At 42.8% G+C, this 23,582-nt stretch overlaps 2 protein-coding genes across 10 annotated transcripts in view; both read left to right on the plus strand.

Moving 5' to 3' along the window:
- LOC120744769 overlaps positions 1 to 21,794 on the plus strand; it is a 63,206-nt gene extending 41,412 nt beyond the window's left edge. For 3 of the 9 annotated variants that reach the window (XM_040049318.1, XM_040049317.1, XM_040049319.1), the window contains one exon: positions 18,347 to 21,794. In XM_040049318.1, the coding sequence (XP_039905252.1) occupies positions 18,347 to 21,708 (3,362 nt within the window). In that variant the 3' untranslated portion in view covers positions 21,709 to 21,794. Of the gene's footprint in view, positions 1 to 1,003; positions 1,082 to 12,102; positions 13,108 to 15,934; positions 16,875 to 18,346 lie in introns of those variants that run through there. The other 6 variants (XM_040049312.1, XM_040049315.1, XM_040049314.1 and 3 more) reach the window with 6 other exon arrangements.
- On the plus strand, positions 7,665 to 9,752 carry LOC120744778. Its single transcript, XM_040049341.1, has one exon. The coding sequence runs from the start codon at positions 7,767 to 7,769 to the stop codon at positions 9,630 to 9,632; it is 1,866 nt and encodes a 621-aa protein (XP_039905275.1). The 5' UTR covers positions 7,665 to 7,766; the 3' UTR covers positions 9,633 to 9,752.
- Positions 21,795 to 23,582: the final 1,788 nt, after the last annotated feature.

Here is a 23,582-nt window from a genome sequence, read left to right on the forward strand (position 1 = left end):
AACATTTAGCTCAAGGCCTCGGAGAACAAAAGAACAGCATGACTGCAGGCTCGTAGTCTGGTTTTTCAGCGTGTACATTAGACACGTTTATTTCACAGGCCACACACTGCTCAGGGAAATGAGCCTGATGCTCTTCTGCTTTTCCACAAAAGTATGATGAATTAGCGGTTATCACTTCCTGTCGGTGATGTAGCCAAGACCGACAATCATCACTAATTACTATGGAAACTTGTTGATTCTTTAGTTACAGGGACCATTCAAGTCTGATACAAATGAAGTTGGGATGCTGTGTAAAAACTAAATAACAAGAGAGTGAAATGATTTTCAAATCTCTTAAACCCGATTTAGATTCACAAAAGATTATAGAAACATATTAAATGATTCACATGAAAGAAAAATGCTATCTTATGTTGAGCAGCAGCACTTAGGACAGGCCCATGTTTCAATGTGTAGCATCTCTTCTTTTCACTACAGTCTGTAAACGTCTGTGAACTGAGGACAGCAGCTGCTGGACTTTGTCCCAATCTGATATCAGCTGCTCAGCAGTCCTGGGTGTTCGTTCATGTATTTTTGTATTCAGTATTGATGAAGCCTTTCCAGATTCCACAGCCTCCATACTATCAGAGATTCAGGTGTTTGAGCTGATTGCTGATAACAAGCCAAATGGTCCCTCTCCACTTTAGTCTAGAGGACCTGGCAGCCATGTTTTCCACTCAGTCCATTTTAAATGAACTTTGTCCCAGAGAAGACAGGCGTGTTTCTGGATCATGCTCACATGTGGCTTCTTCTTTGCATGGAGCCTTAAATATGAATCTTTTGATGATACAGTTTCATGTTCAAAGTCACTTAAATGACTTCTCTTCTTTTTCAGCTCATAGAGGGGAAGAGTTTTTATCCACCTGCTGTCATGTAAGCAGAGCCTCAGAGAGCTGTGAGCATGACTGCAGGTCACACATGAATCTGAGAAACGAGCCTGAAGCTCTTCTGCTTTCTCTTCTTGCAGTGAAGGTTTTTTGTCCTCACAGTGAATATAAAAGAGAACGAAGAGCAGAGACCTCAGAGGATCACACAGCTGTCTACTGTAAGTACACCGACGCAGCTTCACTTTATGTTTTTGTCTTTATTACTGTGGTGGAGAAAATTTAAACAAGTTAAAGTAACAGGTGCAGTTAGAGCAGGGACTGTTTCCTATTACTTAACAATTAAGAAAGTGCAACAAAATTTAATATATTCAGTGATGATATAGATTACTGGCTGCCAGTTCACTTCAAATGTAATAACTCCATACTGCTTGCACACAATAAATGATCTCAGATTGTCTACACCATTTACAAAGATGAGGAAATCCCATGATTTTAGTTTAATCACAGTGTTTCTCTAGGAGAAGATCACACTGCATTTCATGAATAATTACCAATAATTACAAAAAAAATACATTAATTTCAATCCAACACGTGGGGCCTTCACATTAAATTTACTTTCTGAATGAATCGATGAGTTCAACTAGATTTTTGTGTCTTTTTTTTTTTTTTTTTTTGCAGGAATCACGTTGTGGGATCGTGATGCCCTGATGGAAGACAGAGGAGACAGGCCTCAGATATACAGTGATTTTGAAATGGTTTCATCTGAATCAATTCAGGAGGAATCCTCAGCTCTAAACGTTAGTGCGTCACTAAAGGCAAGTTTCCTGGGTGGACTTAGTGAGGTTGATGGATCTGCCAAATATCTGAAAGATACTAAATCAAATTCAAATTCAAATTCAAATTTTATTTGTCACGTACACAGTCATACACAGTACGATATGTAGTGAAATGCTTGGACAACTGCTCGTGACCTAAAGAAAACAAAAAAGGAAAAGGCTATGAATAAGATAGGAAATAAATATGAAAAATTAAAAAGGGTAAATTTAACTAGGAAGGAATAAAATATAAATTAAGGTTAAAAATGAAATAACTGTACAACACAAATTAGAATGAAGGGTAAATTTAACTGGGAGAATAAGATAAAATATATAAATTAAAGTTGAAAATAAAATAACTGTACAACAAAATACACAATATAGAACTATATAAGAATGTATGAAGAAATATAAATAAATATATACACAATAACAGCAGCATATACACAATAACAGCAGCGTGATTTAAGTAATGAAGTGAAAACAATGTCCAGAATGTCCAGTGTGTGTGTAAGAACCATATGTGTGGGTCAGTACTGTGTGGTGGTGTGATTGAGAGACCGTATCGCCTGCGGGAAGAAGCTCCTCCTCAGTCTCTCTGTGTTGGTCTTCAGGGAGCGGAATCGCTTTCCTGACCTCAACAGAGAGAACAGTCTGTTGTTGGGATGGCTGAGGTCCTTCACGATCTTCCTGGCCTTGGTCCAGCACCGCCTGCTGTAGATTGAGTGCAGGTCAGGGAGCTCGGAGCGGATGGTGCGCTCAGCTGACCGCACAACCCTCTGTAGAGCTCGTCTGTCCTGCATGGTGCTGTTCCCGAACCAGGTTAAGATGTTTCCCGTCAGGATGCTCTCTATGGTGCAGGAGTAAAAGTTCCTGAGCACCTTGGAGGGCAGTTGGAAGTCTCTCAAGCGTCTGAGGTGGTAGAGACGCTGACGGGCCTTTTTCACCACGGTGTTGATGTGACAGGACCATGACAGGTCCTGCGTGATGTGAACTCCGAGGTATTTGAAGCTGTCCACTCTCTCCACCGGGCACTCGTTGATGACAGGGGTCTGGTAGTTCCTCTCCTGCTTAGTGCTGAAGTCCACTATCAGCTCCTTTGTCTTACTGACGTTTAGAAGGAGGTTGTTCCTCTGGCACCAGTTCTCCAGATTCCTAATCTCCTTCAGGTAGGCTGTCTCGTTGTTATCAGAGATCAGGCCCACCACGACGGTGTCGTCAGCAAACTTGATGATGGTGGTGGAGCTGGTAGTGGCCACACAGTCATATGTGTACAAAGAGTACAGCAGGGGGCTCAGAACACACCCCTGGGGGGCTCCAGTGCTGAGAGTGGTGGAGGCTGAGACATGTCCGCCCATCCTTACTGCCTGTGGTCTGCCAGTTAGGAAGTTGGAGATCCACAGACACATAGATGAGCTGAGTCCCAGATGCTCCAGCTTGGTGGTGAGTGTGGAGGGAATTATGGTGTTAAATGCAGAGCTGTAGTCTATGAAGAGCATTTTAACATAATTCCCCCTTCTAGTGTCCAAGTGAGTGAGTGATGTGTGGAGGAGATGAGAGATGGCATCGTCTGTGGAACGATTTGGACGGTAAGCGAACTGTAGTGAGTCCAGTGTGTCTGGTAGTGAAGAAATGATGAAGTCTCTGACCAGGCGTTCAAAGCACTTCATCACTACTGAGGTGAGGGCTACAGGGCGATAGTCATTGAGAGAAGCAGGGTGGGGTTTCTTCGGGACAGGAACAATGATGGACTCTTTGAAGCATGTGGGGATCACCGACTGAGATAGAGAGATGTTGAATATCTCAGTGAACACAGGAGCTAGCTGGTATGCGCAGTCTCTTAGGATACGACCTGGGATGCCGTCTGGGCCTGCTGCTTTCCTGGTGTTCACTCTCTTGAAGGCTCTCCTTACTTCATGCTCGGAGATGACGAGCACGTTTCCGGTGCTGGCAGTATCTTCCTGTCTGCAGCCGTTAGTGCCGCTAACACTAGCATTGTTGGAGTCCTTAGCTGCAGCCTCGAAGCGAGCATAGAAAGTGTTCAGCTCGTCTGCCAGAGTCACGGCCGCGTTCGTCATACCGGTTGTTGGTGCTTTATAGTCCGTTATTGTCCTTAGTCCCCGCCACAGGCTCCTAGAGTCACTCTGTTGGAGTTGTGACTCTAGTTTCCTCCCGTAGCGCTGCTTCGCCTCTTTCACCGCCCTCCGCACGTTATATGACGCGGCTTTGTACGGGTCCACGTCCCCCGTCTTGAGTCCCGTGTTGTAGGCAGCGGTGCGGGATCTCAGAGCGTCGCGGATGGTTTTATCCACCCACGGCTTCTGGTTGGGAAACGTTGTGATAGTCTTTGTCTCCACGGTATCATCCGCTAGTTTCCCGATGAATCCCACAACCGCTTCCGTAAACACGTTGACATCATCATTGGAGCTGTTTCTGAACATGCCCCAGTCTGCGTCATCGAGTGCGTCCTGTAACGCGGCCACCGATTGATCCGTCCAGCGCGCGACCTTCCTCTGAACCGGAACTTCCTGTTTCAGCCTTTGTTTGTATTTTGGCATGAGGAAGATGGCGGCGTGATCAGATTTGCCAAAAGGAGGGCGGGATTGTGCCTTGTAGCCGTCCTTGACCGTAGTGTAGCAGTGGTCCAGTGTCCTTTCACCTCTGGTGGGGCAGGAGATGTGTTGATAAAAGTTCGGCGCTGCGCGTTTGAGGTTGGCGCTATTAAAGTCCCCCGTCACAATAAGCGCAGCGTCCCGGTGTTGTGTCTTCCAGAAATCAGGCCAGAGTAACACTGAAGTACAAGGCAACCACAAAGATCCAGGAGCTGTCCATGAATCATCTCGGAAGAGGAAACGTGAAGCATTCATATGTTTTTGATCAAGGCTTAGCAACACATGTAGTCACAGCTATTCTTTATGGAGCACAAGCTTTCTTTGTGTTTGACCGTGAGGTTTCTAAACACGAAGATCATCAAGAAATACAAGGCAGCTTGAAGATGATGATCAATAAGATTCCGTTAATTTCTATAGAAGGTGAAGGTTCTCTGTCACTGACTCAAGAGGACAAACAAAAAGCTGATAAATTATCTTGTAAATTTTATGGAGACTTTCGCCTCCCAAAAAACTCCAACAAACTTTCAAGATGCCATACAGGCCTGCCAAGGTCTGTCAGGATTACTGGGACCCAATGGAGAAAATACTGTACCAGTGAAGGTCTGGCTGCTGCCACTGACAGCTTTAGATTCTTCTGCTGCTAAACTCGTCCGTCAGATCAGTACAGGATTAGTTCAAGAAGCACAGAGAGTCCTGGAGGACTTCAGTGAGCTGGAAATGAGGTACAATGATGTACTGGGAACCAGCACTGCACAGCAGTTCCCACAGATTGGTAAGAAAATGAAAACTTTTAAAGAAATGTGCTGTGAGCTCAAGCTGGATTTCCAAAAATCTTTGGCGAAGAAACTTCCATCAATCCGAGGAGGAGGAGAAGAGGAAGCTGAGCTTGCAGAGATCCTGAAGAAGAGACATTCTTCACCTTTCAACAGCAAAAGCCTGAACGAGTGGATGGACTGTAAAGAGAGAGAAATCTACACTTTAATGTCTTTTACCAGGATGATGAAAAACACCAAAATCATCTCGTCTCAAAATGATCTGTACAAGGAAAGTCTGAGTGCAGAGCATGTTGTGTGTTTTGTTTTCACCTCTCTGGGAAAGGATGAACCGTACCTCTCAGCTTTATCAAGGTTCAAGGTTCAAGGTTCTTTATTTGTCACATGCATAGTTATACAAGTATAACACACAGTGAAATGTAGCCTGACACGCTCCTCGACATGTGCAAAAATTGTGTGTGTGTGTGTGGGGGGGGGGGGGGGGGGGGTGTAGAGGAAGAACATTTTATATATATATATATATGTAGTATATACATTGGGTGAATGTGCAGTAGTAGCAGCAAGCAGGTGAATTCTGTACATTAATATGAATAGACATCTGACTATTTTACAGGATAGACGATATAAACATATTTAAAATTAAAGGAATTGAAATGTACATTGTTCCTTGGTTTAGTGTCTGGAAGAGAGTCCTGTCTCAGTCAGTTATAGATGATGTGAGAGGGCGGGTGTGTGTGTTTAGGGCACGGATGGCTTGGGGATAGAAGCTCCTCTTGAGTCTCTCTGTCCTTGCCCGGATGATGCGGAACCTTCTACCAGATTGCAGAAGTTGGAACAGTTTGTTGCCAGGATGGGACGGGTCCTTCAGTATCTGCTCTAGTCCGGCATCTCCTGGTGTAGGTGTCCTGAAGCGGGGGGAGAGCAATCCTGCAGCAGCGTTCTGCTGTGCGGATCACTCTCTGGAGAGCTTTTTGGTCCTTCACACAGCTGTTCCCAAACCACGATGTCATGTTCTGTGTGAGGAAGCTCTCCACAGCGCCTGTATAGAAAATCCTGAGGATCTTTGGAGAGACCCTGAACTTCCTCAGTTGTCGTAGATGATACAGGCGCTGCCTAGCCTTTTTGGTCTGGACCTGAATGTGGGCAGCCCATGTCAGGTCTGAGGAGATGTGGACACCAAAATACTTGAAGGACTGCACCCTCTCCACTGGAGCTCCATTGATGATAATGGGCTTGTAGTCTCTGTGCTGACCCCTTCTGAAGTCCACCACCAACTCCTTGGTCTTGCCGACGTTCAGCTGGAGGTGGTTGTCCTGGCACCATGATGCCAGATTCTTCACTTCATCCATGTAGGCCGCCTCATCGTTGTTGGAGATGGCACCCAACACCACTGTGTCGTCAGCAAACTTCACGATGGTGTTGGAGCCATGGGTGGCCACACAGTCTGAAGTGTAGAGGGAGTAGAGCAGTGGCGAGAGGACACATCCCTGAGGTGCTCCTGTGTTGATGGTGATGCTGTTGGAGAAGCACCTGCCCACCCTCACCACCTGAGTTCTGCCAGTGAGGAAGTCCAACACCCATGCACACAGACGGCTGTTAAGACCCAGATCCCTCAGCTTTGTGAACAGTCTGCAGGGCACTATTGTGTTAAACGCTGAACTGTAATCAACAAACAGCATTCGCACATAGTTACCCTGTTTCTTGTCCACGTGGCTGAGAGTGGTGTGTAGGACGTGGGCGATGGCATCCTCTGTGGATCTGTTGGATCTGTAGGCGAACTGCAGCGGATCTGTGGTGTCTGGGATGGAGGAGGAGATGATGTTCTTCAGCAGCCTCTCAAACACCTTCATTACTACCGAGGTCAGTGCAACTGGCCGGTAATCGTTCAGGGATGAGGGTTTGCTGTTCTTGGGCACAGGGATGATGGTGGATCTTTTGAAGCATGTGGGGACCACAGACTTCGCCAGGGACTCGTTGAAGATGTAAGTGAACACACCTGCTAGCTGGTCAGCACAGCAGCGCAGCAGACAGCCGGTGATGCCGTCTGGCCCCGCCGCTTTCCTTGTGTTCACTCTCCTCAGTGCCGCTCGGACGTCATGCTCCGCAATGCTGGTCACCGGTCTCTCGCTGATGACGTCACTGTCCTCGGTAGTCAGGCGGTAGATAGCATTAGCCGCCTGGCTAACCTCGAAACGGGCGTAGAACTGATTCAGCTCGTTGGTGAATGCAGAGTCGGCGTTGATCGGCGCAGTGTCCCTGGCTTTGTAGTCCGTAATGGTGCGTAGTCCGTGCCACATACTCCGTGTGTCGCCCTGGTGGAAGCGGGACTCCACACGTTCCCGGTACCGGCGTTTGGCATCTCTCACCGCGCGCCGCACGCCGTATGAGGCCGCTGTGTAGGCGCTCATATCGCCAGTGGCGAGACCCACGTTGTAGGAGGCGGTCCTGGCGTTTACTGCAGTGCGGATCGATCTGTCCATCTACGGTTTCTGGTTTGGGAATGTGGTGACTCTTGCAGTGGGGATAATCTCCTCCGCTAGCATATTGACGAAGCATACTGCTACTTCCGTAAACTCGTTGATGTCGACTGCGCATGCTCTGAACATGTCTTAAGAGGGACAAACCAACCCAGACCTTCAAGATCCTCACACTCATGATGTAGAGAAGGAACAATGGTGCACCTCAAAAGAAGTAACAGCTGAAATGAGGAGAAAAGCAAAACTCTTCAGTGATTTTGCAGAGGCCAACAATGAGAACAAGAACATTAGGTTCCTGACAGTGGGGTTAACTAACGAGACACAGGAAGGTTCCAGCATCCACCTTTATAAAGGTGGATTTGCTGTCAGTGAGAACTTTGAGCCTCCTTCAAAGCCTGAAACTGTGACTGCAGCTGACATAAACCACAACAGTGTGACACTGAAGATTTCTCCACCCAGATTTGGAGCAGAGAACATCACCTCCTACTCTGTTGAGTACTGTGTCAGTGGAGAGGATGGATGGCAGCAGAAGACAGAAGCAAAGGCTGAAGAAGTCACAGTGAGAGATCTGAAGCCAAACACAGAGTATGTGTTCAGATGCAGAGCAGTGACCTCAGCAGGTGTTGGGCCAGCTAATCAAGTTTCTATTAAAACAACTTCAAGTGGCAGAAACAAAGAAACGTGTTTGGCAGAAAAACTGAGAGATAAAAGTGAAAAGATCAAATCTGATTCCTCCTCAGTTTACAAACTGCCTCTGACAGAAGAACACATGAACATAGATGGATGCAGGAAGTTTAACTTTGGAGAAGAAAGCACGAGGCAGAATCGTACAATAATACTTTTTGGAGCAACAGGATCAGGAAAGTCCACTCTGATCGATGGGATGATCAACTACATTGTTGGTGTCGAGTGGGAGGACAGTTTCAGGTTTAAATTCATTAATGAGGATCAGTCAACATCACAAGCTCACAGTCAGACCTCTGAAGTCACTGTTTACAAAATCAACCACCAGGATGGATTTAAAATCCCGTTCTCTCTGACCATTATTGACACTCCAGGCTTTGGAGATACAAGAGGCATAGAAAGAGACAGAGAGATCACAGAGCAGCTACGTAATCTCTTCTCTGCTCAGCACGGTGTCACTGACATTGATGCTGTGTGTTTTGTAGCTCAGGCTGCTTCAGCACGACTCACAGCAACACAGAAATATGTGTTAGATTCAGTGCTCTCAATCTTTGGCAAAGATGTAGCAGAAAACATCAGGATCCTGGTGACATTTGCAGACGGTCAGCGACCTCCAGTTCTCGAGGCGATCAATGCTGCAGGAGTCCCATGTCCTAAAACAAAAGACGGACTTCCAACTCACTTCAAGTTCAATAACTCAGCATTGTTTGCACAGAAAGGATCATCTGAAGAAGTCAGTTGGAGGAAGGGTAAAAAAGGAGGCTTTGATCAGATGTTTTGGGAGATGGGGGCAGAGAGCATAAAGAGCTTTTTTGCTGCTCTGAGTCTTATAGAAACTAAAAGCTTGACACTAACAAAGGAAGTCCTCAGAGAAAGAAAGCAGCTCGAGAATCTGCAGGAGCAGGTGAAACGTGGGTTAGCCAAGCTTGAGGAGATAAAAAAAAAAACAAGAGATAAACTTAAAGAATATGAAGCAGAGATCAGCAGAAATGAGAACTTTGAGTTTGAAGTTACTGTCAAAAAGCCTTTTCAGGAAGACATTTCTGGCTCTGGAAACTACATCACCAACTGTCAGCAGTGTCATTACACCTGTCACTATCCATGTACCAGAGCAAATGATGCAGGTTTAAGAAACTGTCCAGCAATGGGATTAGGTGGATACTGTACTCAGTGTCCAGGCAGATGTTACTGGAATGTACACTTTAATCAGAAGTACAGATGGGAGTACAAAGATGTTAAAGAGAAAAGAACAATGAAAGAGCTGAAAGAAAAATACCAGAGAGCCAGAGGAGAGAAGATGACTGTTCAGGGATCGGTGGACAAACTGAAGGCTGAATATGAACTTTTGCAGGCTGAAGTGATGAAACTAATGGAGAACTCTGCCAAGTGTCTGAACAGACTCAAATAGATAGCACTGAAGCCAAACCCTCTGTCCACTCCAGAGTACATCGACATGTTTATTGAAGGAAAGAAATCTGAGGGCAAACCAGGCTGGAAGCAACGAGTTGAGTCTCTGATGGAGATGAAAGAAAAAGCAGAGCTCATGGCTAAAATAGAGCAAGGAGAGAAACTCCTTCTCTGAACGTTCATGCCCATATGGAAAAGAAATAGTAAAAACTTATATGATTTACTCATGAAAGTGGCCACTTTCTCATTACTTTCATATATTGTTTTAGTAAGTATCCAAAACATACAAGTTTAATTATATAATTTTTCAAGGGATCTTATATCTGTTTTCACTCTTATATGCTTTTCATACAAGTTTCACACAAGACAGATACAAACTTTATAAGATTTATATATATCTTTTCCATATGGGTGTGATCACAAAGAAGAACAAAGAAAAGGTCGAGACCACTTTGAACTGAGACGATAAAGATTTGAACTCAGTCGACAAAGACAAACGACACGTAAAAAATCTCATATTTACTGTTTGCTGCCTGATAAGATCTCATTTTAAAACTGATTTATCTTTAACATAGAAGTGTGATTATGTTTTATTGGACATTAAAATGTTCAACTTCTGACTTTTTCCTTTCAGCTTCTTTATATTCTTTACGTTTGATCTAATATTAAGTTTATTTTCTCAGTGACTCCTGATGTTGATGTTAATGGACTTTTTATTGTGTTGCTTTTTATGCTTTTATTTAAAAAGTTTAATTTTACTTTTTGTTTCCTTTCCTGGATTTTTCTGTTGCTCTATATTGTGGTTACATCAATATGCATAGGTTCATTAACATATGACATCTTAAACAGGCATATGTGTGAACAAAGACTACCTGTTTGTGTGTGCATGTGTGTGTGTAAATGTGGATGTGTGGGCGTGTGTGTGGGTCAAAATATGACCCTGTGAACGCCTCCTCAGAAAGCTGGCACGAGGAGTCCAGCGGTCCACCTAAAGAAAAGGCTCTTATACTCAAACAGATACAGATGTGTCTGCCATACCATATATCAGAAAGAGAAGATACAACCTCTCTCATGACCCTCGGATGTATGTGAGGTATGCCAGAACACTCTGGAAAAAGGAGTGAACGTCCTCCCATCTCATAGCACACAGAGTCGTACTAAGGATGAGACCTTCTATCAGTATGCAAACAGTTATAGACTCTAAGCATATATGATTATGTTCAAACATTTATTCAAACAGTTTTTAAATTTACACTCAGTGACTCAACACAGTGCTTGTAGTTTGGTCAGCAGCCCAGCAGAGGGCGCTCCCTTCCAGCAGAGGCAGCATGAAGAACTTCAGCTGTCTGAAACCAGCTCGTGTGACTGAACTGCAGCTGTTTGTAACAGTGTTTGAATGTTTCCAGTAAAGCTGTGCTCCTTTAGTCTCTGTGCATTTACTACATTACACATTATTTTATTAGAATCATTGAATCTGTCAGGAGTTCTGAGCTCTGTATTCACACTGTGAGTTACAGCAAGAGCTGATTTTTAATCCTCTGCTGACATTTTAAATCTTTCTTCATCCTTTCAACATCAGCATAAACTTTATGATCCTTGAGGGGCAACTGTGAACAGGCCTCTCGGTACAAACGTCAGTGAGTCAGCATCACTGATCTGCTTCAGTCTGACTGCTGAGCTGGAAAAAAGCCGAACCTGAAGTTTTTTATTCTTCATCTTAAACATGTCAGCTCATCAGATAATGCCTGCGTGCTTCTACACTGTCTGCTGTGTGAAAACAGATTTCACTGCATTTAATACCAACTTGAAGTTAAATGTGACTGAACAACATCAGAGGTAGAAGCAGCACAGAGAGCTGTGGTCTGAAGACAGATGAACACAGCGTGTGAGAAACTGTAATCTTTACAAAAAACTTCCAGTAACTGTTTAGGAATTACAAACATTTTTATACACAGTCCCTCATTTTCAGATACTCTAAACTGACTAACAAGTAGTTTGATAATTATGATTTGATCAACTGGTCCTGAATCCAACTGACACCCTCTTCTCAACGAGAAGCCTGAGGTCGGGGGAGCCCGACTATCCTGGAGGGACATTCCCAGCCAGGTGGACATGATGGTCACAGGTGGAGGAACTGGAGGGTCATGTGCCTGGCGGGACGGTCGATCTAGGACAGGAGGAGTATCTACCTTTTGGGAACCATGATAACAGGGTTCTTGCTGATCTTAGCTGGCTTGGACCTGTGTGATGGACCGAGTTGAAAACAGGAGGAGTCACAGGAATTATTTGAAAAATAAGGTTGCCATTTAACCCTCTCAAGGCAGGCGTTGCAGATTTGCAACAAGTAAAAACTAACAACCCGATTACCCCACATACATATTTTATGAGTTTTTTTTACTCAGAAGTACCACTGCAGGTATTCTTTTGTGCATTAGCAACAAAAACTTAATTTGAGCCTGAGAGGGTTAAGCCAAAAATTATATCTACAAAAGTAATAAATGCTGAGCTCATAAAAGAGGTAAAAGAAACAAAACTCAACTCATGTAAAACCGCAACTTAACAAACCAACTGACTGCCCAAACAAACATAACTGACCTAAACATGAAATGACACACAAGGGTATATCTAATGGCTGATCAGACCACTATGACACATGAGGGGTAACTAAACAAAACACAACTGTAAACAAGAAACAATGCAGTACAGTCTGGTTTGATAATAAACTAAACACCAAAGAAGAAAATCATTAAACCCTAAACTCAAATATTTAATTAAGGGCAACAACTTTGTTTTTACATTAAAGAAAACACACATTCTCCCCCTTCAGCAGGAAGCGGTGGTGCAGTCCAATTATCCCTGTTGCACTTAATGCTTTCACACCCTGGCCACCACATTTTGTCTGGCAGCGACTTCAGAGTGTGGCCATGGGTTTGTCCATCATAACCACCTTTCTGATGATCACCATCCTCCCATGAGGCAAGCATGGAGCTCCAGACCGAGAGCGACTGATGGTCATTTGATATTTCTTCCATTTCTAAATAATCACACCAACAGTTGTCACCTTCTCACCGAGCTTCCTGCTGATGTCTAGTAGAACGTTCCTGGCTTCTTCAGGTCTACGGTCTTATCTGACATCCTCTGACAGATTTATGGTCAGATTTATAGATGTGAAACTGTGAGTGTTAAAAAAAAACATTTCCTGAAGATGAAAGTTGAATTTCAATGTTTTTTTTTCTCTTTGTGCACCAATCTGTTCAGTAATGTTTAATTAATGTGCTTGTTAATATTACTTGAATGTTGTCTCGTCTGTCATGATCAGCAGCAGCAGCTGCAGTGTGTTGGTGCCACAAGGGGGCAGCAGAGTTTACAGCCACAGATATCAGACTATTTGCAGTTGGAGTTGTTTCCTCTCAGAGACCAAGAGGCAGACGACAGAACGACTTCAGAGGATCGACGACCTCTGCTGTGAGTACACTGTGGGTCATCATGATGAATGCTAAATGATCCAGGTTGATCAGTTAAAGAGGCATTTCAGTCAGACAGGCTGTCTGTCGTCATTCAGGGAGTGAAACGCTTTCATCCCGTCAGTGTTTTATAACCAGCGAGTGAAACTGAAACCGAGTGCTGCCATTAATCAGCTCAGATAAAACAGGACGACCACACAGTAATGGAGTTTATTTATTTAATCCCAAATGTGGGATGACTGTGTCACTAATGTGTGAGTGTGGATGATAGTCTGTGGAAAACAAAAAGCAAACAGAAACCGAAACAAACAAACTGCTGGGGAGGAGAGATGGAGAAGGTTACAGGGTGTGGTCCAGCAGTCAGATTTCCTCAGGAAAGAGATAGCTGAGTGGTCAGAGCACGCTTTGAATAGTCCAAAAATTACCTCGTACCTCCTACCTCCTTAACATTTTTTCTTCATCACAGTGGGAAACATTACAAGGTCAGGGAAAGGTATTAAGGAGGATTTTTAAGGACTTAAAAACAAGAAGAAACTACACTGACAGAAGATGGACTACAAAATGTGCATCTCACTCTGTGTTCTTCAATTTATATGTTATTACCACTCACAACTATATTTAAAAAAATCATGGTAGCAAACATAGTTATAGTTGAGTAATATAACACTGAGATTTATGTAATTGTATAATAAGGGCCCAAAAACTGCAGGTAATAATATGGAAATGCAGCCCGGTAGTAAGGTGGTAATAGCTCGGCAACAAGGCAGAAACAAGAACGTAATAATGTGATAATTACTGGTGGAGGACATGTTTTCTGTAGGCTACCTGTTCATTTTTCTTTAGCTTTATTTATTTACAAAATGTGCACATCGACAAAGCAGATGGTCCAGTTCATACAAACACACTGGCACAAACTTCTCTCAGTCCTGCTACCAATCTGAATCACACTCACTTCCTCTTACAATCATCAGCTTTTCACAATAAAACAGGATACATTGTACTCCTTTTAAAAGGAATTCAAACATTTTTCTCAATATTTTAAACATTATTATTTTACATTTTAACATGGATTTCAATATCTTCTATCTTCAACACATTTTAAGAAATGACGGTTTTAACCTGGTTACAGTTTTTTCTGAGGTTTATCAGAAAAACTTAGGAGCGTCTTCTCCAAACATGATATACCAGTGTACCCAGCAACACACTCAGACAGAAACTGTTCATCCCAAAGACAAAACTCCTAAACACAAACTTAACAATGGGTTGTATGCTGTACAGCAGCGGTCCCCAACCCCCGGGCCCCGGACCGGTACCGGGCCGTGAGAGTTGAGGCTCATACCGCACAGAAAAAGTAAATAACTTACATTAATTTCATTTTATTTATTATCTGACTCTGAACAGTGTTTTATTTTGAAAAATACTGAATTCTCTCATTTACTTCCGTCTATGACTGACTCTTGACGCACGTCAAGATACATTAGTAGCTAATATTAAACCTACAAGCTAGCAAAATGAGTAAAAAACAGACGTCTTTGGAGGGTTTCTTTGCAAAGGGAAAAAGGCCCAGTGAGGAGACAGAAGAAGAGTGTATGACAACCACTAAGAAAAAGAAAGCTGCATTTAACAGACAATAACAAAATACCTACTTGAAATATGGATTTATCGCGACAGGCGATTCCCACGCACCAAGCCCGCTCTCCTCATTGATGAAGCCTTCAAAACTGCTTCGTCACTTGGAGATCAAGCACCCAACATTAAAAAACAAGCCTTTGGAGTATTTTGAAAGAAAAAAGCGGGAACAACAGGGACAGAAGCAATTACTGAGGGCCTCCACAACAACAAATACAGGTGCACTGAGAGCATCATACTTGGTGGCTAACCATATTGCTAAGGCTAAAAAAGTCATTCACTATTGGTGAAGAATTGATCCTTCCTGCCACTAAAGACATTTGCTGTGAACTTTTTGGGGAGATGGCGGCTGATAGGATAGCACAGGTGCCTCTGTCGGCTAGCACTGTTACTCGTCGCATTGATGAAATAGCAGAGGACGCTTTGCAGGTTGATGAGTCTACAGATGTGGACAATAAGGCAATACTACTTGTTTATGTGCGATGCCTTTATCAGGAGGATGCTGCTAATAAAGTTACACAATTACACAGTGAATTCGCGTGTAATATTATATTTACAAACTACCACAGTTTTTGTCTTGGTCGTATCATTTTATTTTGTTGTATTTATCCGTGACACCTGCTGGTCCGTGAAAATATTGTCTGACATTAAACCGGTCCGTGACGCAAAAAAGGTTGGGGACGGCTGCTGTACAGTGCAGCGAGGAATGCCAGGACCTCTACATTGGAGAGACCAAACAGCCACTTCACAAGCGCATGGCACAACACAGAAGAGCCACCTCCACAGGACAAGACTCAACAGTCCATCTGCATCTAAAGGTCAAAGGTCACTCTTTTGAGGATGCCAATGTTCACATTTTGGACAGAGGACAGATGGTTTGAAAGAGGAGTGAAAGAAGCCTCTATGTCCACTGTGAGCGACCATCTTTGAACAGAGGCGGTGGTTTACGACACCAACTGTCTGCCATCTATAATCCAGTTTTGAGTTCCCTCCCCAGACGCCTTAACGCCCACTCACATCCTGGGCCATCTGACCTCAGGAAATCACATGATAAGGTGGGGCCAGGTGTCACAATGAGCTCACCCGAAACTCTGGCTGATTGGGACCCACACCCAGTTTCACACCTTGGCTCAGGCGATTAGAGGATCATCAGGGGGTCCTTTTGTCCCTCTGTGGGGGGAAACTCCCACTGGGTTTAAATCTGGGACTCTCCACCATTTGACCTTAGAACTGAAGAAGCTTCTCAGGTTAGAGATGAAACGTCTTCAAGCAACTTAAAGAAGTCCAGACGCTTTTCTTTCCAAGCTCCTTAGGTTACAAACAACAGTACACATGGGCACCACCTGTAACCTGACAGTGTTACTTTGAAATATTTTTTAATAATTACGTCAAAGGCTGAGAGAATCCGAAAGCTAAAAGGTGGAAATCTTAGAAGAATTAATTTTCTAAAGCAGTTAAAACTCAGTAAGAACTGAAATATATTTAAGAAATAATTAAACAATACTTTATAACACATAACGTTTGATCAACAGTCCTTAAATACAAACACAGCAACATGAATAACTTTGATGTTTTTTTCTCACAGATTCTTGTGTCCATAGTGGTTAGTGTTGTTCTCTAACATGTGGAAGGTCCTACTGTTTTTGGTTTTGTATATAAATTAATTTATTTATAATTAATTATACAATTAATTTAGTTTAATTAATCAATAAAGAGTTTTAATGCCTGAACCTGCAGCTGTTTGCTTTCCAGTGGATCCACAGCTGTGCAGGATCACCATCTACTGATGTAATAAGGTTTTACCTTAGTAGGTAAATGTATAAGAGGTGTTATTGACAGTTATAAACAGAAACAGTTTATTTCCGTAAAACTGAACATGCAGCATTTTACAACCTACTACACTGTCACTGTCTCACCCAGAAGGTGCCAGGTGGAACTATTCCAGATGTTGTCAGTTATAGTAATGGGTATAAAAACAAACAGCTGGACAGCAGAAGAACCAGAAAAACATCCTCAAACTTTTTCTGTGTTTTCCAGGTTAGACTGAAGGATGGACGGTACATCAGGCAGTGCGATGGAGGTGGCAGCGCTCGGTCGGCCTTTCAGCGTCGGGATGCTGTACGACTGCCGCAGTGACGCGCTCGTCCCTGGTAAGAATTCACATGTAAAAATTCTTGATGCATCACAAACTTTCATTTTTTTAAAGCCAGTCGACTGTAGAAATATATATATATATATATATATATATATATATATATATATATATATATATATATATATATACTGGGAGTGCTGGGTATACAAGTCTGGCCTAAGTCTTCTGCTGATGACGGCAGCAGTCCAGGAGTTCAGTTAATTGTCTTTATTTAAGTTCCACAGAAGCATTGGTTACATCAGAGCTTGCCAGGCTTAATCCAAATGCAGTGCAGCCATACGTGAACTTACAGTTGTAGAAGATACGGTATATGTGACTATGAGCATGGTTTTCTGGAAACAGAAACAGGCAATTCTGTAATTAGTAGAGTCAAAGATAACTAAGAAACAATCACAACACATCATCTACTCAACACAGAGGTATTTAACAATGTCCACAAGGGGTCACTGTAGACCAGGGGTGCCCAATCCCAGTCCTCGAGAGCTACCGTCCTGCAGCTTTTAGACGCATCCTTCTTCTGACACACCTGAATCAACTGAATGGCTTGTTATCAGGCCTTTGCCAAACTTGATGGCATGCTGAAGAGGTAATCACACCATTTGATTCAGCTGTGTTGGAGTAGGGATGCATCTAAAATCTGCAGGATAGTAGATCTCGAGGACTGGGATTGGGCACCCCTGCTGTAGACCATAAAGACCATAAGCTGAAGCAGCAGACATGAGCCCAAACAGGTTCCCATCACTCCAGCCTTTCTGCCAGTAAAAGTAGCCACGCCCCTAACTCCAGTATCAGATACATGATACAGAATAATTACTCTGCAGTTGTTTTGAAGGGAAACTATCCATGGGGACCAAACTTTTTTATAACTTAACATGATTTTAATGCAGTAAAGTTGGATATATGACATGTCCAACTAATATATGTATATATATATGACTCTGGGGACTGACTCCCCTTTGGAGCCTTATGCCTTTTTGTAAAAGAAAAAAAAACAACAACAAAAACAAGCTCGAACTACCTGCTGTAATCAATGTGCAACTAACAGGGCCTAAAGATAACATAAGGATAAGAACATCTTCCCTGATCCTCATGAGTAAAGTCAATCACTATTAAAACAAGTTGGCAGCCATGATGCAACACCTGGAAATCAGCTCCAACTCTTAGAGCGCTTTTCCATTTGGAGCTACTCAGGTTGGCTTGAGTCGACTCAGTCTTTACGATTTCATCATTAGCCGGTAGTACCTGGTACCAGATACTTTTTTTAGTACCAACTACATGTCACTGATTGGCTGATCAGTGACATGCAGTCTTTTGACAGTGGCGTCACTAAATTAGTTATTAGAACTTTTCCCTCACGAAAGTCCAAACTGCCATTTTTGATATTATTGAAAAAACAAAACAAGGAAAATCATGAAAAAAATCAAAAGCAAAGTCCTGGTAGTACTTTTGTTGCTTCTTCTTTTGCAGGATTGACTCTGTGGGATCGTGATGACCTGATGAAAGATGTTGGAGAAAGACCACAGGCCTCTAATGAGTTTGAAATTGTTGCATCTGAATCAATTTCTGACAAATCTTCAGCTCTAAATGTTGATGCTTCACTGAAGGCAAGTTTCTTGGGTGGACTGGTTCAGGTTGATGGATCTGCAAAATATCTGAATGATAGTAAATCTTCCAGAAATCAGGCCAGAGTAACACTGAAGTACAAGGCAACCACAAAGTTCCAGCAGCTGTCCATGAATCATCTTGGAAGAGGAAATGTGAAGCATCCATATGTTTTTGATCAAGGCTTAGCAACACATGTAGTCACAGCTATTCTTTATGGAGCACAAGCTTTCTTTGTGTTTGACCGTGAAGTTTCTGAACACGAAGATCATCAAGATGTTCAGGGCAACTTGAAGGTGACCATCAACAAGATTCCCTTACTTTCTGTAGAGGGTGAAGGTTCCCTAAAGATGGAAGACAAGGACAAAGAAAGTGTTCATAAATTCTCCTGCAGGTTTTATGGAGACTTCTGTCTTCCAAAACCACCAACAACCTTTCAAGGTGCAGTAGAAGTCTACCAAAGCCTGCCAGGATTACTGGGAGACAAAGCTGTACCAGTGATGGTCTGGCTGCTGCCACTGACAGTTTTAGATTCTTCTGCTGCTCAACTCGTCCGTGAGATCAGTATAGGATTAGTTCAAGAAGCACAGACAGTCCTGGAGGACTTCAGTGAGCTGGAAATGAGGTGCAATGATGCACTGAGAACCAGCACTGCACAGCAGTTCCCACAGATTGATAAAAAAATTAAAAGTTTTAAAGAAATGTGCTCTGAGTTCAAGCTCGATTTCCAACAAACTTTGGCCAAGAAGCTTCCATCAATCCGAGGAGGAGGAGAAGAGGAAGCTGAGCTTGCAGAGATCCTGAAGAAGAGACATTCTTCACCTTTCAACAGCAAAAGCCTGAACGAGTGGATGGACTGTAGAGAGAGAGAAATCTACACTTTAATGTCTTTTACCAGGATGATGAAAAACACCAAAATCATCTCATCTGAAAATCATCTGTACAAGGAAAGTCTGAGTGCAGAGCATGTTGTGTGTTTTGTTTTCACTTCTCTGGGAAAGGATGAACCGTACCTCTCAGCTTTATCAAGATCCTTAAGAAGAAAAACCAACCCAGACCTTCAAGATCCTCACACTCATGATGTAGAGAAGGAACAATGGTACGCCTCAAAAGAAGTAACAGCTGAAATGAGGAGAAAAGCAAAACTCTTCAGTGATTTTGCAGAGGCCAACGAGGAGAACAAGAACATTAAGTTCCTGACAGTGGGGTTAACTAATGAGACCCAGGAAGGTTCCAGCATCCACCTTTATGAAGGTGGATTTACTGTCAGTGAGAACTTTGAGCCTCCTTCAAAGCCTGAAACTGTGACAGCAGCTGACATAAACCACAACAGTGTGACACTGAAGATTTCTCCACCCAGATTTGGAGCAGAGAACATCACCTCCTACTCTGTTGAGTACTGTGTCAGTGGAGAGGATGGATGGCAGCAGAAGACAGAAGCAAAGGCTGAAGAAGTCACAGTGAGAGATCTGAAGCCAAACACAGAGTATGTGTTCAGATGCAGAGCAGTGACCTCAGCAGGTGTCGGGCCAGATAATCAAGTTTCTATTAAAACAACTTCAAGTGGCAGAAACAAAGAAACGTGTTTGGCAGAAAAACTGAGAGATAGAAGTGAAAAGATCAAATCTGATTCCCCCTCAGTTTACAAACTGCCTCTGACAGAAGAACACATGAACATAGATGGATGCAGGAAGTTTAACTTTGGAGAAGAAAGCACGAGGCAGAGTCGTACAATAATGCTTTTTGGAGCGACTGGATCAGGAAAGTCCACTCTGATCGATGGGATGATCAACTACATTGTTGGTGTAAAGTGGGAGGACAGTTTCAGGTTTAAATTCATTAATGAGGATCAGTCAACATCACGAGCTCACAGTCAGACCTCTGAAGTCACTGTTTACAAAATCAACCACCAGGATGGATTTCAAATCCCGTTCTCTCTGACCATTATTGACACTCCAGGCTTTGGAGATACAAGAGGCATAGAAAGAGACAGAGAGATCACAGAGCAGCTACGTAATCTCTTCTCTGCTCAGCACGGTGTCACTGACATTGATGCTGTGTGTTTTGTAGCTCAGGCTGCTTTAGCACGACTCACACCAACACAGAAATATGTGTTTGATTCAGTGCTCTCAATCTTTGGCAAAGATGTGGCAGAAAACATCAGGATCCTGGTGACATTCACAAACAGCCAACGTCCTCCAGTTCTAGACGCAGTAAAAGCTTCAGGAGTCCCATGTCCTAAAACAAAAGACGGGCTGCCGGTTCACTTCAAGTTCAATAACTCAGCCTTGTTTGCAGAAAACACATGTGTCAAAAAATGCACAGATGATGCTGTTGATGACAATTACAATGACGATGAAGAACAATATAATCATGATGAACATAATGCTGATATTAGCTTTAATGAGACGTTTTGGAACATGGGGGTGAAAAGCATGGAGATATTTTTTGCTGCTCTGAATGTGATTCAAACTAAAAGCTTGACACTGACACAGAAGTTCCTCAGAGGAAGAAAGCAGCTCGAGGATTCAGTGGAAGATTTGCAGGAGCAGATTAAACTTGGATTAGCCAAGTTTGTAGAGTTAAAAAACACAAGACAAAAACTTGGTGAACACAGCGAAGAAATCAACAGAAATAAGAACCCTGAGTTTACAGTCCCTGTCATGAAGCCTTATAAAGCTCGTATTTCTGGTACAGGAAACTTCATCATCAACTGTCAGCAGTGTCATGTCACCTGTTACTATCCCTCCTCCACATCCAGGGATTCAGAGAAAGAAGGCTGTGAAGAAGCTGCATCACATGGATTCTGCACCGAGTGTCCAGGCAAATGTCACATTAATGTACATTTTTTACAGAAGTACAGTTGGGAATATCGGGAGGTTAGAGAGAAAGAAACAGTGAAAGAGCTGAAAGAAAAATATCCAAAAACCAACAACGATCAGACAGTTGTTGGAGGACTGACATCAAACCTGAGGGATGAAGAGTGTCATCTGCGAAATGAGGTGAAGACACTACTGCAGAGATCTGCTCAGTGTCTGGACAGACTGAGAGAGATATCAGTGAAGCCAAAACCTCTCTCCACTCAAGAGTACATCAAGCTGCTTATTAACGGAGAAATATCAGAGACCAAACCAGGCTGGGAGGAACGAGTTGAAGCCCTGAGAGACATAGAAGGAAGGGCGGTTTTAGTTTTTTCAAACGTTTTAAAAGTTTTAAAACCTTTTTAGTCGTTTCAGACTATTTTTTAACAAGTAAACGGCCTGTATTTGTATAGCGCTTTTCTAGTCCCTAAGGACTAGTGCTTTACACAACCAGTCATTCACCCATCACACACACAGTCATACACTGGTGATGGCAGCTACATCGTAGCCACAGCCACCCTGGGGCGCACTGACAGAGGCGAGGCTGCCGGACACTGGCGTCACCCTCTGACCACCACCAGTAGGCAATGGGTGAAGTGTCTCGCCCAAGGACACAACGACCGAGACTGTCCCAGCCGGGCTCGAACCGGCAACCTTCCGATTACAAGGCGAACTCCCAACTCTTGAGCCATGATCGCACTGTTTTATGTCACATTATGTCAGATAGTTTCAGCTCTGCATGAACACTGAACCCTGCATGTGCTGAAATAGGAAAGTGAACTAATACAACTTCAGCTGTTCTCCTAAAATAGTAAAACATACTGACAGCACAAACATGAGAGTTTGGATCAAATTCCTTCACAATAAGAGTCTGTGATTTTCCCAAGTAGATTTCCACAAACAGAATTAATTCGTCCTAAAGTTAAAAAATGATCAAATATAAACACTACAAAGTTTAAGAATAGTGAAAGAGTATAAAGAGTTATTTACAGCGCTGTATATTTTCTTAGCAGTGGGCAAAAAAGAGATGATGGAAAATGAAAAGTATGGACAGAAAATTACATTTGCAAATGTTTCCATGATAAAACATATCTACAGTAAGCAATAGGGCTGGGTATCGTCACTGATTTCTAGAATCGATTTGATTCGCTTTGAAGCGGGGAAATTTTGCCTCAGACAGTGAGAAATATTATAATTAGATCATGCATCAGTACATTTCCATATTTTTATGTCTATAAAAAGGAAGCTGACACTTGCGAGAGTTTATCAAAGGTGTGAGCATCACAGCAGAGGCCTTTGTGTCAAAGTAGTTGAGGATAAAACACAGAAAAACATGAAGGTGATTTTCCTGGACTGGGATTTTATAAAAATATTCTGCAGTACATCGAAAACAAAAGAAAACCATTAATCAACATATGAACATTACCTGATGCTGCTGAAGTGAAGCAGAGCAAAGTTACAGAGGTTTTTATTAGAGACACAGCGGAGAGTTTTGCAGTTTTGTATAATTTTAAAAAGTTTACATTTGTTCAGTCTTCAACAGCAGAAATGAAGTTTTCTCTTCGGAAGTAAGTAAAAGGAAAAAAAGCGTCCGACAGCCTGTAAACAACGGTAGACTTGTGCATAACAAGCAAGCGAATAATGCAGAAAACTGATTTTTAGACTGTGTTACGGATTCAAAAATTGGGGATGGAGACAAGAGGAAAAAACCACAATAACAACACTGGTCCGGCCGGGTTGAGTCAAACGATGATTTTAATGATCACACGCGTGGGAGATGGACACCGTACTCAGACAGCATCAGATCTCAAAATGGTGGAGCATTGATCAAACTCTTATAGCCTCTAGTGGCCCCCACCTTATCATAAAAGCCTAAACATTCACATTCTCTCTCACACGGCGCCTAAGCTACGACCTTGGCTCCCTGTTTATCTGCTCCTGCTGAGATGGGGCAGGACACTCCAGCCTGTTCTGTTCTCTTCTTAATCAGACAAATAAGGCGATGACTTTCTGCGAACAGAATTTCTTATAACTCAGCAGTATAATGCATCATAAAACAATATCATTCATTAACAATAAATCAGCAGTCTAATGTAATGCAAATCAGTTTAACAAACGCAATAGTTATCAGCTTCTTCTAATTCAGGAGAATAATGCAAACTAAAACTACATAATAATTCACAATCTTTAATTGGGGGTATAACATGGCATCAAATAATATTATAATCTCACAACGAGAA

Source organism: Simochromis diagramma, unplaced genomic scaffold (genome assembly GCF_900408965.1).
Source record: "Simochromis diagramma unplaced genomic scaffold, fSimDia1.1 OVJJ01000355.1, whole genome shotgun sequence".
Lineage (NCBI taxonomy): Eukaryota > Metazoa > Chordata > Actinopteri > Cichliformes > Cichlidae > Simochromis > Simochromis diagramma.